Below are 18,403 nucleotides of genomic sequence, written 5' to 3' on the forward strand. Positions count from 1 at the left end.
GATTCTGTGACATTAGGCGGAAGGCTGAGCTTTTATTTATTAAGGATAGCGGTTTTACTATGTTGCCCACGCTGGGTTCAAGCAATCTCCCTGGCTTAGCTGGGATTATAGGCACATTCGGCCGGGTTTGTATTCTTTAACTACCTTGGCGCCCAGGCTGGAGTGCAATGGTGTGATCTCAGCTCATGGCAACCTCCGCCTACTGGGTTCAAGCAATTCTCCTGCCTCAGCCTCCCGAGTAGCTGGGACTGCCAGGCGTGCGCCACCACACTCAGCTAATTTTTTATTTTTAGTAGAGATGGGGTTTCACCATGTTGGCCAGGCTGGTCTCACACTCCTGACCTCAGGTGATCTGCCTGCCTTGGCCTCCCAAAGTGCTGGGATTACAGGCATGAGCCACCGCGCCCAGCTGAGAGTCTCTTTAATCAATGATTTCACTCACTCAGGTGGCTTACCTGTGAAATGCAGGATGAAAAGGGACCCAGCTACCATAGTGGCTGACAGCCCCCCTTTCACTCTCTTTCCTCACATCACCCTCTGCAGATAACCAGAATCTCTTGCTGCCTTATAGTCTCTACGAAATCAGGAAATTATCCCCCATAATCCGTTTCATACCATAAAAATCCATACATAACAATGAGTTAACTCTTCTCCCAGGTCTCAGCATGTCAAAGACTTAACTCTAATTGAATTAAATGTTTTGTCTCAAAACACCTTGTAAACTTTCCTGACCCCAACCTGCACTAAAAAATACATTTTATATCAAGCCCAATATGTAACTGAAAAGTTTTATGAGATAGACTTACCCTGAAATATTTTTCATGAAAGGTTTCCTGAAATAATAGAGTATTCCAATTCAGTGAAATTATTTTATTCCATTTAAAAAACAAAAATAAAAACAAAAACACTGGTCTCTGTAATCCCAGCACTTTGGAGGCCGAGGCGGGCAGATAGCACTGTCAGGAGTTCGAGAACAGCATGGCCAATATGGTGAAACCCTGTCTCTACTAAAAAAAAAAAATACAAAAATTAGCTGGGCATGGTGGTGTGCACCTGTAATCCCAGCTACTCAGGAGGCTGAGAAAATCGCTTGAACCCGGGTGGCAGAGGTTGCAGTGAGCCGAGATCGGGCCACCACACTCCAGCCTGGGCAACAAGAGCGAGACTCCATCTCAAAACAAAAAACCAAAACAGAACGAAAAAATGAAAAACGCTGGTCTCACCCACTACACTGATTTTATAATAGGTCACTATCTGCAGTTTGAAAAAGTGGTCAAAGGAGTAGCAAACATAAAAAGTAAAATATCTGTAGTAAACAAAGTCTATTTCTGCAATAGGAATATACCAAGAATAACAGCTACCTTACCTTTGGCCACATGCTCTGTCCCAACGTACTTGATGAGGTATTGTCAATAAGGTTTCATTTTTATTATTCATTCATTCAAATATTTAATAAGTACCTACTACATGCTGGGCACTCATTGTGGCTCTGCAAATAACAGCAATAATCAAAGTCCCTACCCTTAAGGAGTTACATTTTGGTTGGGAGAGATAGTAATGAAATTCATAGGTAAATACATAGTGGTCAGATGGAAATAAAAGCCACAGAAGGGCTATTTTCAGGCCCTTCTTTCCCTGGCATGCTTACATAACAACACCCTCCTTCCCTCTGTGAAAACACATACTTTCTTTGGATTTACTGATACTCTTTACCTTGAGGACAGTAGGATAGCCAGCAATCAGTTCATCTCAAAGGTGACTTTGCATATCTTTTCTGTTGTGTATTTGTTTCATGCATGGTTACTCAGAGATCAATATGCTTTTCTAATTTCTAAATTCCTTCTTAGACAGTAATGGTAATTAATTATCCCTGGATCTTGCAAATATAATGAGAGTGGGATCAATTTCACTGAGCTAAGACTTTTGTCACTGTTTGGGGAGTTTGAGTCCTTTTTAGTCCCAGGATTGGTGTCCCTAGATGTCCAAGTTCCTTGCCTATAGAGGCCTCATACGGAACCCACAACTACTTTTCTCCTGATGGGTATCCTGCTCTGAATGACAGGGGATAACCAGTGAGAATTCTGCAGCTGTTACAAGTGAGATCACCTCAGAGCGAGGCTAGACTCCAGACCCAGTGGATCCATTAGACCAGAGGCTGACAAAGCTTTTCTGTAAAGGAACAGATACCGAATATTTTTTCTGGGCCATACACTCTCTGTCACTACTCAACACTGCCATCGTAATCCTGAAGACATCATAGACAATATGTAAATGAACGGCATGGCCGTGTTCTAGTAAAATTCTATTTGCAAAAGTAAGCAGCAGGCTGGTCCCTGGTTGAGGCTGAGGAAGACATTACTTCCTGCTGGAAATACTTGGGACTTACATTTGAGACAGGCTAAAAGTATGGGATGAGGGAGGAACAAAAGCTTACAAACGAAGAGCAGCCAGTTTGGCCAAAGAGGAATGTGCATGAAAGAAGGTGGCAACAGACCGAAATGTAATTCGGAAAGGATAAATACATTTACAAACATGCAAACTGACCTTTTGATGGTTCATCTTTATTTTACAGTCATACTACTTAAAAATATATGTTTAAAAAATATTATTTTAAAAGTCATCTTCCACTTGAATCATAAACTTCTTCCTTGTATCAAAAGTTGTGCCACTATCCTGGTTACTTGTGGATTCACCAAGCAGTCCAGCAAGTCATCCGTAGAAATGAATGTTTGAGAAGGAGCCACAGTAGTATTTGAGGCAATCTGTTCCTCAATTGCATTTTCACTGTTGCTCATTGTTTGTTGTCTCTTGGCACAATGCAATTTTCCAAAGTGTTCTCCATCCTTGTCCACAAAGTCTTTCCCATCACTTCCAAATATGCCTCCTCTTTCTGAAGGTGGTTCTTCGGACCTCTGTGCTACAGGGACCAGATCAGGGCCAAAGGGACTTGCTGCCTCCGGTTTGGCTGTTCCTGTGGTCAAGTTCTGGCTACCTGTTTGGCCCACCTCCATGTGGTTGCACACATTTAATTCTTCCTTTTTCATGTGCTCTCCGTCTGTTCTCAGTGCTTGGATTTCTACTACCTCAGATGTTCTGCAACGATCAAAAAATGCAGAAACAGCTGCATTTAAGTAGCAACAGTTGACTGCATGGGACGTTTCCTCAACCTAAGGGAAAAGAAAAACCCTTTAAAATGGTTACATACATTTAGTTACACTGGAAAACACATGTCCTAGTCAGGGCTGGTTTACCACAGGAAACTAACTGCCATGATGAAGACCAGAAGCCGCCTACCTCAGTGGGGTTTAACCAGGCTCTGGTATTTTGTGGATTCTCTGCAGTTTTCAGGGCACACACAAGCATACGGGTGATTGCCTCTTCTACCCGGGCTAGGTGATCTTCTTCCTGAATTAAAAAAAACACGCTTTTAACTTTTGTTAAGTCTCATGGCTTTTTAAGAGATAATAAAGTCTCTTTTAATTTCACCTTCTGTTCTCTCATTAATATAAGCTTTGTTATAGAAGGAATGAATATGCTATTGGTAGAACCACAATTTTTGTGTATTTACTATCACCTGCCATCTAGAAGAGTTGCAGAATATTTCACCAGTGAAATTTAAGTATGTATTCTATCTATAAGACATGGCCTTAAGTATGAATCACCTTATGATATTTTCTCCAATCTTTTCCATTATTTGACATGTTTAAAGTTTTTTTAAAGTACCACATACAGAGGAATAATCCCTATAGAGTCTGACAAGCAAATTATTTCAGAGATGGAAGAAAAATTACAATAAACATGCTTGGCTACAAGAATGAGATGGCTATCCATCTAAACGTGGCTTTCTTAAGACAGAGTAAGTATAAGGTATAGCATTAATGAGGAACTGCATTAAAATCAACAACTTCTGTTTACCAAAAAACACCACAAAGGAAAAAAAGAAAACTAGATGCCTGTAACATATATAACTGATAAAATATTAATGTATAGAATAATCTACACATATCAGTAAGAGAAATGAGCAAATTTTAAAAAATGCACAAAAGACACAATAAGCATTTTAAAAAAGGAGCAATCTGATGACTAATAAACATATGAAGATATGTTTAGCCTCCAGAGAAGTGCAAATTGAGAAATCCATGAAATTGGCAAAAAGGGGCCTGATAGTTCCAAGTGGGACATTGAGAGACAAAAGTCTTATACACTAATGGGAAAGCAAACTGATAGAGACATTTGGAAAACATGGGTGGCATTATCTCGTAAACTTGAGTATTGTATACCCTACGGACCAGCAATACCACTCCAAGATTTATACACAGTCTAGAGAAACTCTGCGCATGTGTGCCAGGAAACATGTACAAGAATATTCTGTTCATAGAAGCAAACAATTGAACACTGAATCATCTATCAATAGAACAATGAATAATGTATAAATTATTATAAATATAATAAATTATTGATATATATACATCTATTAATATATGAATAGTAACTAAAATAGTAACAATGAATAAATATTAATAATGAATAAGTTATGGACTACCTTAACACAATATTATATCACAGTGAAAATGAATGAACAGCTTACATGTGACAACACAAATGAATCTTAGAAACACAATATTGAACTTGAAAAGGCAAATCTCCATGATGAGATACCACTTCACACCAGGATAGCGCTAATAAAAAAACACAGATATTAACAAGTGTTGGTGAGGATGCAGAGAAATCAGAATCTTCATACATTGCTGGTAGGAATGTAAAATGGTGCTTCAGAAACCTGGGAGTTCCTCAAAAGGTTAAACACAGAGTTACCATATGTCATGATTAATTTTGAGTCAAGTTGGCTAGACTATAGTGCCCAGTTGTTTGGTCAAATAATAATCTGGATGTTGCTGTGAAGATAACTTGAAGGTATTATTAGCATTTACAATCAACTGACTTTATATAAAGGAGATTACACTCAATAATGTGGGTGGTCCTTATCCAATTAGTTGAAGTCCTTAAGAGCAAAAACTGAGATGTCTTAGAGAAAAAAATTCTACCTCAAGACTGTAAGAGAAGTCCTATGTGAGTTTCCAGCCTGCCAGCCTGCCCTACAAATTTCAGACATGCCAGCCCCCACAATCAAGTAAGCCTATTCCTTAAAGTAAATCTTAATCTCTTGTTCTCTATATAAATACAGACATTTCTATCTATGCATTTATAGATATCTACATTTACGTACATGTAGATATCATGTAAAGATATTTATCTACATATATCCTCATAGGAATGGGATTACTGGATCATATGGTGTATCAGAGTTCCTCAGAGAAACAGAACCAACAGAAGACACAGCCAGATAACCAGATACAGATATAACATATAACATTAGATTCATTATATACCATAAGATTTAGCCAGGCTATAGCATGCATCAGTATTTCATTCCTTGTGATAGTTGAAAAACATTCCATTGTACACATATACCACATTTTGTTTATCCACTCATCAGATGATTGATATATGAGTTGTGTCACTTTGGGCTATTATGAATACTACTACTGTGAACATTTGTGTAGAAGTTTTTGTGTGGGCCGGGCACAGTGGCTCACACCTGTAATCCCAGCACTTTGGGAGGCCAAGGTGGGCAGATCACCTGAGGTCAGGAGTTCGAGACCAGCTTCAACTTGGAGAAACCCCGTCTCTACTAAAAATACAAAATTAGCTGGGCGTGGTGGTGCATGCCTTTAATCCCAGCTACTCTGGAGGCTGAGGCAGGAGAATTCCTTGAACCTGGGAGGTGGAGGTTGCGGTGAGCCGAGATCGCGCCATTGCACTCCAGCCTGGGCAACAATAGCGAAACTCCGTCTCAAAAAAAAAAAAAAAAAAGTTTTTGTGTGGACATATATTTTCATTTTTCTTGGGTATACACCTAGGAATGGAATTGCTGGGTCATATGGTATATCAGTCAAGGTTCTCCAAAGAAAGAGAACCAATAGAAAAAAATATATATGTGTGCATATGTGTACAGAGATAAGACAGATGGATAATGTGACAAAACTTTTTTGTTTAAACAAGAGAATGAGGAGAGTGAACAGAACAGACAGGGAAGGGATCGGGAAGAACACAGCACAAATGCAAGTTATTGATAAAATTCTAGGCTGGGCATGGTGGCTCATGCCTGTAATCCCAGCACTTTTGGAGGCCAAAGTGGAAGTACTGCTTGAGGCCAAGAATTTGACGCTGCAGTGAGCAATGACTGCACCACTGCACTCCAGCCTGGGCAACAGAATGAGACTCCATCTCTAAAAAATAAAAAAATAAAAAATTCTAGTTTTCAGGCTAGGTAATGAGTTTACTGGTGCTCATTGTATTACATATTATATCACACATTCTTTTATATGTACAAATATAACAAAAGATATAACAAAGGAAAAATGCTGAGAATGAGAAAAAGCTTTAAAATTAACAAAATATTTTCTAATAATGTTTAGAAAAAATACTGATAAATACATTTCAATACTCAAATAAGGAGATGAAAAAGATGAAAAGGCAACAGCCAAAAACGAATGCTGCACCACTTGAACAGAGCTAAAATCTCTACTCTTTTCCAAATATGTGATTCAAGAAAGCAGTATCAGAACCTGGAGTTAACTTGAGTTATATAAGTACGGTAGGCTCTAAAACCTAAGAGCTTTTTGGAGCTAAATTTGGCAAAAAGAAGGATTTATTGTCCAATGTTGAAGAGACAATGATAAAAGCAACATACGACAGAAAAAGATATGATTATTTAACTCCAATTGTGCATTCCAGTTTTTCAATAAAGAATGAGTGGCCTTCAGACAGAATTATACAGAAAGATGTTGAAGAAGGAACTGGAGGTCTGGTTTGGTGAAGGACAGAAATCATCCACTTGAAATCAGCATGAAGTTCTTAGCTGCCATACTTCTAAGTACTACCTTGGAGTCTGTTTATACTCAATGATACTAATCCTTTGGAAAATTATAGAAAAGATGACTAAATAGTATATAATAAGCCTTTTAAAACACTGTGGTGAAGTCTTTCATGTTATTGAGGCCATGTAAATTCATATCTAAATAAAATATGAACAAACAGTATACTATGGTAAACTAAAAAACAGTATATCACAAACAAGTGGTATTTGCTCCAGAAATTAAGGATGAATGAATATTAGGCAATCGATTGGTATAATTTATTGCAACACCAGGTGTTTAGTAAAGAAGAATATTATGTAATCATCTTTATCAATTCAACAAAATTCAATACCTTTTCCTGATTTTAAAAAACAAAAAGTAATGAAATAGAAATTGATGGATACTTAATATGATAAAACACATACAACTCAGCCCCAAATCTAGCATTTCATAGTCAGGAACAAGACAGGGATGCCCACTATCTCCACTATTATTAATGAATTGGATGGATTAGCCAATGTAATCAGACCAAATCTCTACCCCCACCACACAATTATAGGCAAACAAGTTAGAAAGGAAGAAGAAAAACTATCTTAATTTTCAGGTGATCTGAGAGATATCTGAAAACCCCAGAAAGTCAATATAAAACTACCACAAAATAAAATAATTCAAATTAACACAAAAATCAATGGCTATCATATACACTAATAATATCCAGTTAGAAGACAAAATGGAAGAGAAGACCTTACCCTAGCAGCAAAAAAAGATGAAATATGGCAGTCCGCCCTTATCTGCAGTTTCGCTTTCCACAGTTTCAGTTACCCGTGGGCAATCTCAGTCAGAAAATATTAAGTGAAAAATTCCAGAATTAAACAATTTTTAAGCTTTAAATTTCATGCAATTCTGAGTAGTGTGATGAAATCTCTCACCATTCCACTCCACACAGCATACATTACCTGCCAGTAGTTAGCTCAGTGATCAGATCACTGTCGTGGTATTTGCAGTGCCTATATTCAAGGAACTCTTACTTTACTTAATAATGGCCCCAAAGTACAAGAGTTGTGATGCTGGCAATTTGGATATGCCAAAGACAAGGCATAAAGTGCTTCCTTTAAGTGAAAAAGTGAAAGTTCTCAACTTAATAAGGAGAGAGACAACCAGCATGCTGAGGTTACTAAGGTCTATGGTAAGAACAAATCATCTATCTACAAAACTGTCAAGAGAAAAAATTATGGTAGTCTTGCTATCACACCTCAACTGCAAAAGCTGCAGCCCCAGTGCATAAGTGCTTAGTTAAAATGGATTAAGTTTGCATCTTAGTTAAGACATTACATTTGTAGGTGGAAGGCATGAACAGAAAAGTGTTGACTGATCACAATCGGGTTTGGTAATACTCAGGGTTTCAGTAATCCACTGGGGATCTTGGAATATATCCCCCAAGGATAAGGAGATACTACTGTGTTTAGGAATAAACATTTAAAAGAAATGTGCAAAGCTTATGTGAGGAAAACTTTAAAACACAGCTGTAAAAACAAAAACAAAACTGGACTTGGATACGTGGAAAGGCACCTAATTTGTGGACAGGACAATTCAACATCATAAAGCTCAGATAAAATTTAATATGGATCAAAAAAAAAATCAAAAGGTTTTTTTTTTTTCCCTGAAGCTAGACAAGCTGATTTTAAAGAACACATAAAAAAAACAGAGGCAAGAATAGCCAGAAAAATCCTGCAAAACAAAGCAATGGTTAGTCCTACTGATGTTAAAACATAAGACCTCACTAAATAAATAGGCAGAAAGACCAATGGACAAAATAGACCCACATATGTTCAGATATCTAGTATATGATTAAACAGACGTTTCAAATCATGAAGGGAAAACAGACTGTAAAATAAATGATGGTCCTGACAATCCTATTACCATTTTGGAAAAGATAAAATTAGATCTCAACCTTATACTATATCCTAGTGGAAAAACTTCCAAATGGATAAGAGATCTAAATGCAAAAAACATGAAACAATCCAAATTCTAACACAAAACATCGGTGAATTCCTTTATGACCTGGAAAAGGTCATATGACCTTGGTTTCTAATTTGACTCAAAAACAATAAAGTTCAACAACAGATTTTGTTGGTGAGGCTGTGGAGGAAACAAGCACTTTCACATACTACTAATGGAAATGCAACATGGCACAATAACAATGAAGCTGAATTTGGCAAAACCTAACAAAATTAAAGATACATTTACCCTACGACATGGCAAATCCATCATTAAGATCTTCCCCAAAGACACGCTTCAACAAATATAAAACAACATATGCACAAGGTTATTCAGTGGCATTATTTGTAATTACAAAAGACTGGAAACAACCCAAACATCTATCCTTAAAGGAACTAATGAACAGTAGAGCACCCATACAGTGAAGTACTAGACAGTGATTGAAGAAAAATATGAATATTTCTCTGTACTATTATGTAGTGAAATTCAGGATATTATTGTTGAAAAAAGCAAGGTGTGGAACACTATAGTTTATTACTTTCTGTGGAATAAAGAATAGAAAATTTAAAATATATTTGAATAAGTATATAAGTAAAGATGTATTTATATGCTTACGCACTTTGTACATATAAGACTGTTTATATACTTATTTACATATACAAATATATCTATTCATTTACTTAATTTTATATATAGATATAGATATATATGTTTACAAGAAACACTGGAAATGATAAACCAGAAATGAATAAAAATGGATCTCTATAAATGTTGGGAAAAATGGAATGGATGGAACAGGGATGAAAGGCAGACTTCCCTGAGTATAACTTTTAATATGGTTTTGACAAGTTAAATGTTCTACATATTCAAAATATTAAATTAGATCAAAATTTAAAAAGGGTAAATCCTAAAATTGAAAACAAACTGAAACAAATGAACTTAACTAAATATCCAATTAGTAAAATAACCATAAATGAAAAGAATTCCTTCACAATGACTCCTGAATAAAGGACTTTGTATCTATCCCTCTTAGTGATAGATACAGTCTAATAATAAAAAGAATTGCAAAGAAATCTTAATTTTTACTTGCAAGCTTTATGGTTAGTAGTAATATTACTATTTGAATTTTGGAAATATAAATTTGACTTTTTTTTTTTTTTTTTTTGAGATGGAGTCTTTCTCTGTCACCAGGCTAGAGTGCAGTGGTGCGATCTCAGCTCACTGCAACCTCCACCTCCTGGGTTCAAGTGATTCCCCTGCCTCAGCCTCCTGAGTAGCTGGAACTACAGGCATGCGCCACCATGCCTGGCTAATTTTTTGTACTTTTTTAGTAGAGAAGGGGTTTCACCATCTTGGCCAGGATGGTCTCAATCTCCTGACCATGTGATCTGCCCGCCTGGGCCTCCCAAAGTGCCAGGATTATAGGTGTGAGTCACCGCGCCCGGCCTAATTTGATATCTTAAAAAATATATTGCTGGATACAGCAAACAAGTAAATATGTTACTGTTTTTTTTTTTTTTTGAGAAAGAGACTCGCTCTGTTGCCAGGCCAGAGTGCAGTGACTTGATCTCGGCTCACTGCAACTTCTGTCTCCCTGGTTCAAGTGATTCTCCTGCCTCAGCCTCCCGAAGAGCTGGGATTACAGGTGCGTGCCACCATGCCCAGCTAATTTTTGCATTTTTAGTAGAGATGGGGTTTCACCATGTTGGCCAGGATGGTCTCGATCTTTTGACCTCATGATCCACCTACCTCGGCCCCCCAAAGTGCTGGGATTACAGGTGTAAGCCACCGTGCCCGGCCTTATGTTACTGTTTTTAAGGACCCAGATTTTCAGTGTTAAGAGATAAAAATACAGAAACAAGAAAAAATTCTATCATGTTAAACTTGAATCAGATACTTTTATAGTTCGTAAGTCTGATGATTGGGTGTCATGCTCATGTGTGAGACATGCCTCCCTTAAGCCTGGTTATGACGTCAGCACATTACCTGTCTAGATATATTTTTTAAACACGTGAATTAGAAATATAAATATATCAATATCTATCTATCTATCTATCTATCTATCTATCTATCTATCTATCATCTCACATTCTAGCTACATCACTGAAAGAGCCTACAAACACTGACACCCAGGAGCAATGAAGAGCTTTAGAGCTGAGATCTCAGTTTCTAAATGCCATTCCCTACAAAAAGAACTGTGGCTACCTGGAGAAATGATTGACTTCCAAGTTTGGGGCACTAAAGGAAAAAGGGTATCCTGGGATATCTTCCTGTGCCAGAAAGCCAGGATACACTCAAAGTCTAATTAATGGGGACATATCAAAAGGGCACAGGCCAGCTTGAAGTTTCACTAAAAGGACAGATAAGACCCAAATTTAAAATTATCTTGTCAAGCTGGAATGCTCAACCAAACCAACATGATGAAAATTAACAGGGATGACTGCGAAATACTGGATTTAGAATTAAAATCAGCTTTATAAGTACAGGATAGGATTCAACCTGCCTGACAGCAGATCATCTGAAAAAAGCACAGATATTTTAGAGTTGAATATGAAACTAAAGTTAGATGAGATTACTTAAAAAACTAACCCAATATTACAAGCAGCACTGGAGATATTTAGGATCAAGATCATGTGGGGTAGAAATCTTATACTCTACCAAATAAGGCCCACTGACATTCAGTTTTAGGCACTATATATTAAGAGAACTATTCTTGACATAATAGCTGTCCCTTCTCCTCATAGCAATTTCTACTTTTTAAACACTTCCCATGTGCCACGCACTATATTAGATGTTTTTACAATGTGTTGTCCAATTTAACCTCACAACCACTCTACGGAGGTGGGTTCAATTATAATCCTCATTTTACAAGAAAATGGAGGCTTGAAGAGATTAAGTAACTATCTATGTTAGACAGCTAACAAAGGTAATCTGTATTTTAAAGTTGCCTGATTCCAAAGTCTATGGCCAGAATGGTAAAAAGTCTGGAAAAAGGAAAAAGTCACATAAAAACACGCCATTAAAGAAAGTAAGAGGTTTTGAGCATGGAAGAAGAAAAGATTATGGAAACACTTGGAGGTATTTTCAAATATTTTAAAAAGATGATAGCTCTACTCTTTAACAACAAGTAAACTTCCTTGGGAGGTGAAGCACCTCAGGGCTATTGTAGATGTGACTTTGGCATTGGGAGTGGAAGTTCTCCACGGATTCTATCTTGACATCTGCCGCAACTCCAGTTCAGCATGCTATAGGCGAAATTTCTGTGATGCTACTGATCTGCCATACCTCTCACCTAAGCCTCAAGGGCTACAACTCTTCTCTAAGCCCACACAACATAGCTTTCTGTTACAATATTCCTTCTGTTCCACTGATTCCAAAGCCATTCCTCTTACCAAAGGATCGGAAAAACTAGACTAGGGAGAGGATACGGCTGTCAAACAGAGCAGAGAGATGCAATCCAGGCTTCAGGTCAAGGAGAGCAGAGATGCAGTCAGGGCCTCTGATTAAAGAGAGGCAGCTGCAATTAAGGCCCCAGTTGAAGAGACAGACTTGAGCGTAACAAGCAGCTATTCTAATTGTCAAATAGAGCAGGCAACCAAGATTAAGCATAACACATCACAGAGAAAGGCCTCTGGCAGAAATGAAATGATAAAAACCTAGCACTGAAAGAAAGACTCCACCCTGAGAATATGTAGAAGCCAAGACAGAATTCTGCAATTAGTAATGACCCTGAACCAAGACGCAGGTATTTCCAGCCCAGGGACACGTATCGGCAAATCTGGCTAGGCCCAACACAATTTTCCTAACACCACTGGTCAAGGGAAAGGACCCTGCATGACAGCATCAGGCCCATTCTGTGTCCTTAAAAGAAAGAGAGTGGCACACCACTAAAATTCCAATTTCCAACCTAAACATCCATTAACAGAGAACAGAATGCATAAGTTATAGTGCACTGCAACAAAAAAATACTGAAGCATTGGTTAAAAAAAATTAATTACCCAGTTGTACAGCCAGACCTCACATATCTTTTAAAAGCATGATTTGCACTTACTTAAAAAAAAACAAAACAAAATGAAAAAGTACCAGTTCAATCCATGAGTTTATACTGACAGTGACAGGATCAATGGATTCTACATAATGCCACCAGTGTCTGGGAACAAACAGAACCTGAAAACCAAACAAAGCATGGTTAGCACAAGAACAGGACGTTTCATTTTTATGTCAGAATCAGACCCTAATTGAGGCTGCTAGGAAAAAAAGGAATACAAATGAATTCACAATAATATTGCTGGAGAAAAGTGAAGTAAGAAAAAAAACCCCGCAATCCTTTTTTCCTTTTATTCTTTTTTTATTGACAAGTTCACATATTCTACAAAGAATACTGCCAGCATCTCTATTCTCTTTAATCCTGGGCCTTCTTTGTCTGCACCTAAACCTTAGTACATGATTCTGAGATTCTAATTTTTCCTCCTTTCCGTCACAAAATAGTTGCATGCATTCTGAGAAAGGGCATAGGTAAAACACATAGGACATGGCTTCTGTTTTCTCACAGTTCAAAATCTAGCCAATGAGAAGATAAGGTACAGAAAGGTGGCATTACAGAAGTGGTAGATCAGAGGACAATGGTGTTTGAGAATTTCAGAGGTGGGTGAAACAGGCATGAACTAGGGAGGTCAGGGGCAACATGGATGGAGGAAGTGTGATTTGAACCCAGGCTAGGAGAGAATTTAGACAGAGAAAAGAATGAGGACATGCCAGGAAGGATAAGAGGTACAGGCAAGGGAGGTAGGACTACAGAAGACAGCAAGTAGGTCAGTCTTACTATCGCAGAGGGAATAATGGGAGATAAGGTAGGGGAATTAGTTTAGGGACAGTGGACTTCAGAATAAGAATCTAGATTTTATCTGGTAGGCACTACGAGTTGGTGAGAAATTCTAAGTAGGGGGATGGTTAAAATAGTGGTATCGAGAGAGTTTGAGGACAGGAGATACTTGCAAAGGTCCACTTATTAAATGTTAAGATATAAATAGGAAGGTATAATAAACAAAAACAATGGGCAGATTCAAGAAGGATGGCATCTATCCAGACTCAGTATGAGATTTCCTATTGGGAGCAGAGCAGATGGAGATGATGTGAAGCTTTTGGGCTTCACATTTAGGAAACTACCGGTATTTGCTATGAACAATGCAGGACTGGGAAATAGAAAGAGAGATCCTTTCAGGAAAACTGGAAACTATAAAAGGCCAATTGATAGTCATTAGTAGGTTATGCATGTCCTATCGGAGTAAAGTTTCAGTAAAGTGGTGAGAGAAAGAGCTGGGTTTGAGTGGATTAAAGAATGGATAGGACGTAAGGAAAACTGATACAATAGACAAAACCAATCATTCAAATTTGGTTATTAAAGACAGAAGAGAAAATGAATTGGCAACCACTTCACACTCTCTGGAATGGCTGTAAAAATAATGATAAAAAAGAAAAACAAGTGTTGGGAAAGATGTGAAGCAACTGGAACCCTCATACAATGCTAGTGGGAATGTAAAATAGTACAGCTGCTATGGAAAACAATTTGACAACTCCTCAAAAAGTTAAACAGAGGGTTACCATATAACCCAGCAATTCTACTCCTAGGTATACCCAAGAGTATTGAAAATATATGTACACACAAAACTTGTACATAAATGTTCAAAGCAGCATTACTTACAATAGCCAACAAAGCAGAAACAACTCAAATGTCCATCAACTGATGAATGGATAAACAAAATGTTGTATATCCATACAATGGAATATTATTCAGCCATAAAATAGAAATGAAGTGCTAGTAACATTCTACAATGTGGATGACCCTTGAATACATTATGCTATGTGAAAGAAGTCAGACACAGAAGGCCCTGTATTATAATATTGCACTGTGTGACATATCCAGAACGGGCAAATCTAGAGATAGAAAAAGATTACTTGTTGTCAGGGGCTGTGGGGAGAGGTGAATGCAGAGTGACTAACAGGTTGGGGCAACTCAGTCAAGTGAAATTGTATGAGCTGATAGTACTTGAGTGAAGGAAGCAGGAAAAGTGCGAGTGAGACGGGTACAATGGAAGACGGGCAAGGGAGAGGGATAATCGAGAGAATAAAGTCTCCTTAAGTGACTAAGAAAACCTTTCAAATTATTAATGAAATATCAGACAGCAAGTGCCAAGGTTGAAAAGGAAATTTTCCTCACTGGGAAGCAGCACTATGTACAATACCTTTGGAAATGTTTCAGAGTTAGTAATTTATGAAAACAACATCCATTTTTGCTTAAAAGCAAAGATTCTCAGTTCCTTCTGCCTGTTGGCCCACACCTGGATGCATTCTGACCTGTGTTTATGTGTCTGGGTTCAGTTCTATCATAATTGAACAGATATTAACTGTGATTAAATGTTCCAGAGATGCTCAAGTACCCATGCCTTGAACATTTTCTCCTGACCTAAATGAAAATGACTCTGTAGACTGTCTTCCTCCAAAGTCCATTCTCCTCTTTACCAATAGGAGGAGCTGTGTTCCCTCTTGCCATTTCCTTTCCAGGACCTGTGAAGCAGAGGTGTATGTGTCTGAAGCCTACAGGGAAGCTACCTTCCAACAGCAGAGCAGAGGGAAAGAAGCCATTCTCATTTGTACTGCGCGGGGAGGGGAAGCACACAGCATAAGGACTTGAGAGAGTTACAGCTGTGGTGTCCCCTGGCAGGTCATTAATGTTTTAAAGCCCTATTACCTGTCCTGGGCTCAGTGTAACCATATGTCTTTGAGCTTTCTGGAACTGAGGAAAATGCTTTAAATCAGGATTGACAACATTGATTTTACTGAACACACTAGATTCTTCATAAGGGATTCTAGTTGGATAAAGGAAAGGTGTATCTTCAGGAGGAAAGAGATGCCATCGTTTCCTAATAAAAAAAAAAAAAAAGATACAAGTTAGTACTCTGACCTTAAGACAAAATATGGAAGAAGGCAAAAGCTAAGTGTTCATTTTTACTCATTTAAATTCAATCCCTAAGGGAATACAGGCACCATCAGTGGTCACCTGGCCATCTCTGACTCAGCGCTAGGATCCCTCTGCAGATACCAAGTGTAAGGTTGTGTAGCAACTAAGGGGCTGCCTCATGGATGTCTCAGGACACCCTGAGGCAGCCTCTTACATTGCTGGGACAGAATCTAGTTCGTAAGATCATTCTTTCTTATCTCAAATCAAAGTCTGCCTTCTCATAAATAGTTTTCATCCCTGACTCTAGAGCTATTCACAATAACCCCCACCCTTTCAAATATCTGTATTCTTATCTTATTGAGAGCAAACACTCATAGTTTCATCCACCAAATAGTTTCCAGACTTCTCCCTGCTTGGGTTATAAATTCCTTAAGTTAAACATTTGTTAAGTTAATCATTAGGGAGTGGACATGCACAAATAATGCCACATAAATAAAGCAGTATAATGTGGGAATTTTCAAAAAGAAAACTGTAAAGTGTTTGTCACTTAAAACAGTTTTGAAAACGGAGGTAATAAATTCTTTTTTTTTTTTTTTTACTCACAAAACACTAGACACACTTATGCTTTATGCCAATAGAGGGAAGACATCTGAGGCAAAAGCAAGGTAAGTATGAGAAAAAAATGAGACCCAGACATCTAGATGTCTAGATGGGGAGGCAAAGACAAAAGAGGGAAACACCTAGTTCTGAGAAAAGAAGCCCAAAGCCCTCTAGTGACCCCTTGAAGTTGTTAGAATGGGGTTATCAAGTCCTTTCAGAACCAAGAAACAGCGGCTGCTGTTTTCGAACTAAGAAGTATATGCTGAAGTCTTATTTTGCTTTGGAAATTTGAAGGTTTTATAGAAATAGTGAAATTCTTTACTCTTCAGTAAACATTTACATTCAAGCCATGTGTGGTGGCTCACTGCCTGTAACCTCAGCACTTTGGGAGGCCGAGGCAGAAGGAATGCTTGAGGCCAGGATAGAGACAAACCTCGGAGCCTGGGAAACATAGCAATACCTCATCCCCATAAAAAATGTTCTTAAAAAATTAGCCAGATGTGATGGTGTGTGCCTGTAGTCTCAGCTACTCAGGAGGCTGAGGTGGGAGGATTGTTTGAGCCCAGGAGTTCGAGGAAGCAGTGAGCTATGATTGTGCCACTGCACTCCAGCCTGGGTGACAGAGCAAAACTTTGTATCTAAAAAAAAAAAAAAAAAAAAAAAAAAATTCATTTTGGAGCTATAAGGCAGCCTATCAATTTACACAGCCATCAGCTTAAAAACCATTGAGGTTCAAAACCTGTTTGCCTAATCTTAAAGCTTTAACTTAATTTAAGCTTTAAGAGCTGCTCCATTCCACTGTATGATTAGTTTGAAAGCAGTTTTCAGTATCGATATGCTTCCAATGTTAGAGTTGGAAGGGATCTGAAGAGATCATCAGTCTAATTTCATTTCCAAAGTAGTGGCAGAAAGACTCAGAGCTTGACCAGTGTCACTCACTGGCGTAGTGGTGAATTCAGAGCTAGGTCACAGATCTCCCTGCTTTTCCAGATCCCAGTTCCCTCCCCTGCACCACAGCAATATTTCCCAAAGGAATAGCCATAATGATAACCAGCCCATCCAATCTGCTTTGTTTGGCTTAAAAAATGTAAAATGCATGAATCCTTCTATCAGAAAAGGTATTCAATCATCATGTGATCTCCTGCTTTAAAAACTTATCATGGTTCTGGATGCTGAAAGAACAGAGAATAACAGTGTTTGCCTGGAAGTCAAGACCCTGGGGACTCAACCTACCTGCCTTTTTGGTCTACTCCCTCTGTCTCCAATGCACAACATATACTGGACAACTCAAAGGGTCCTCTCTATACCCCATGCTTTCTCAGGGTCCCTCTGCCCTTCCCATCTGGGTCTTTTGAGCACTTATCCATCCTTCAAGGCCCACCACAAATGGCAGCTCCTCTGTGAAATCTTCCCTGATCTTTCCAACAGGAACATGACCTCTTCTACTTTTTAGTCCCACAGCTCTGTGAAACCTTCCTCTAGAGCATGGGCATTCTGCCTTGTATCATGGATACCTTGCACTCTGGCTGTAAACTCCCACCGTAGAGAGGGTGTCTTACTCCCTCACCTCTGTATCTACTGTAACACATGGTCCCTGTACAGAAGGATACTCAATGGATATTTACTAAAGCTATTTTATTATTCTACTTACATAAGGCCAGAAAATGTCTTATTACAAAGTTAAAATAAAGTGATATTAGCTTTATTAATATCACTTTATTCAGGTATTTTTTGATGTTTTTCCAACTTGAATTTCTTTGGCTTGTTTCCAATTCAGAACACATGGACAGCAGCTACTTAAAATGTTGTCTCTCTTACAAAGTTTAAGGTTTCAGCCTGTTAACTCCACAAGGATAGAGACCACACTCATTTGATTGAATCGTGCATCCACAGAATGCAGCTATGTACCTGACACATTCTATGCCCT

The 18,403-nt window shown here is 38.2% G+C and overlaps 2 protein-coding genes and 1 non-coding gene across 6 annotated transcripts in view; 1 reads left to right on the plus strand and 2 right to left on the minus strand.

Moving 5' to 3' along the window:
- The window catches only part of KPNA1 (karyopherin subunit alpha 1), a 310,494-nt gene that overhangs the window by 241,421 nt on the left and 50,670 nt on the right, over positions 1-18,403 (minus strand). The gene's annotated exons all lie outside the window — the stretch shown is intronic.
- Positions 2,541-18,403, minus strand: part of HSPBAP1 (HSPB1 associated protein 1) — a 48,360-nt gene continuing 32,497 nt past the window's right edge. For 2 of the 4 annotated variants that reach the window (XM_055259298.2, XM_063630666.1), the window contains 4 exons: positions 15,667-15,838; positions 13,002-13,085; positions 3,295-3,405; positions 2,541-3,167 (listed from right to left, as the gene is read on the minus strand). In XM_055259298.2, coding sequence (XP_055115273.1) covers positions 2,634-3,167; positions 3,295-3,405; positions 13,002-13,085; positions 15,667-15,838 — 901 coding nt within the window. In that variant the 3' untranslated portion in view covers positions 2,541-2,633. The remainder of the gene's footprint in view (positions 3,168-3,294; positions 3,406-13,001; positions 13,086-15,666; positions 15,839-18,403) is intronic. The other 2 variants (XM_055259299.1, XM_055259300.2) reach the window with 2 other exon arrangements.
- LOC129471769 (small nucleolar RNA U13) lies at positions 10,812-10,915 on the plus strand. Its single transcript, XR_008653726.1, has one exon. It is a non-coding gene; the product is annotated as a small nucleolar RNA U13 (small nucleolar RNA).

Source organism: Symphalangus syndactylus, chromosome 21 (assembly GCF_028878055.3).
Source record: "Symphalangus syndactylus isolate Jambi chromosome 21, NHGRI_mSymSyn1-v2.1_pri, whole genome shotgun sequence".
In the NCBI taxonomy this organism is placed as follows: Eukaryota; Metazoa; Chordata; class Mammalia; order Primates; family Hylobatidae; genus Symphalangus; species Symphalangus syndactylus.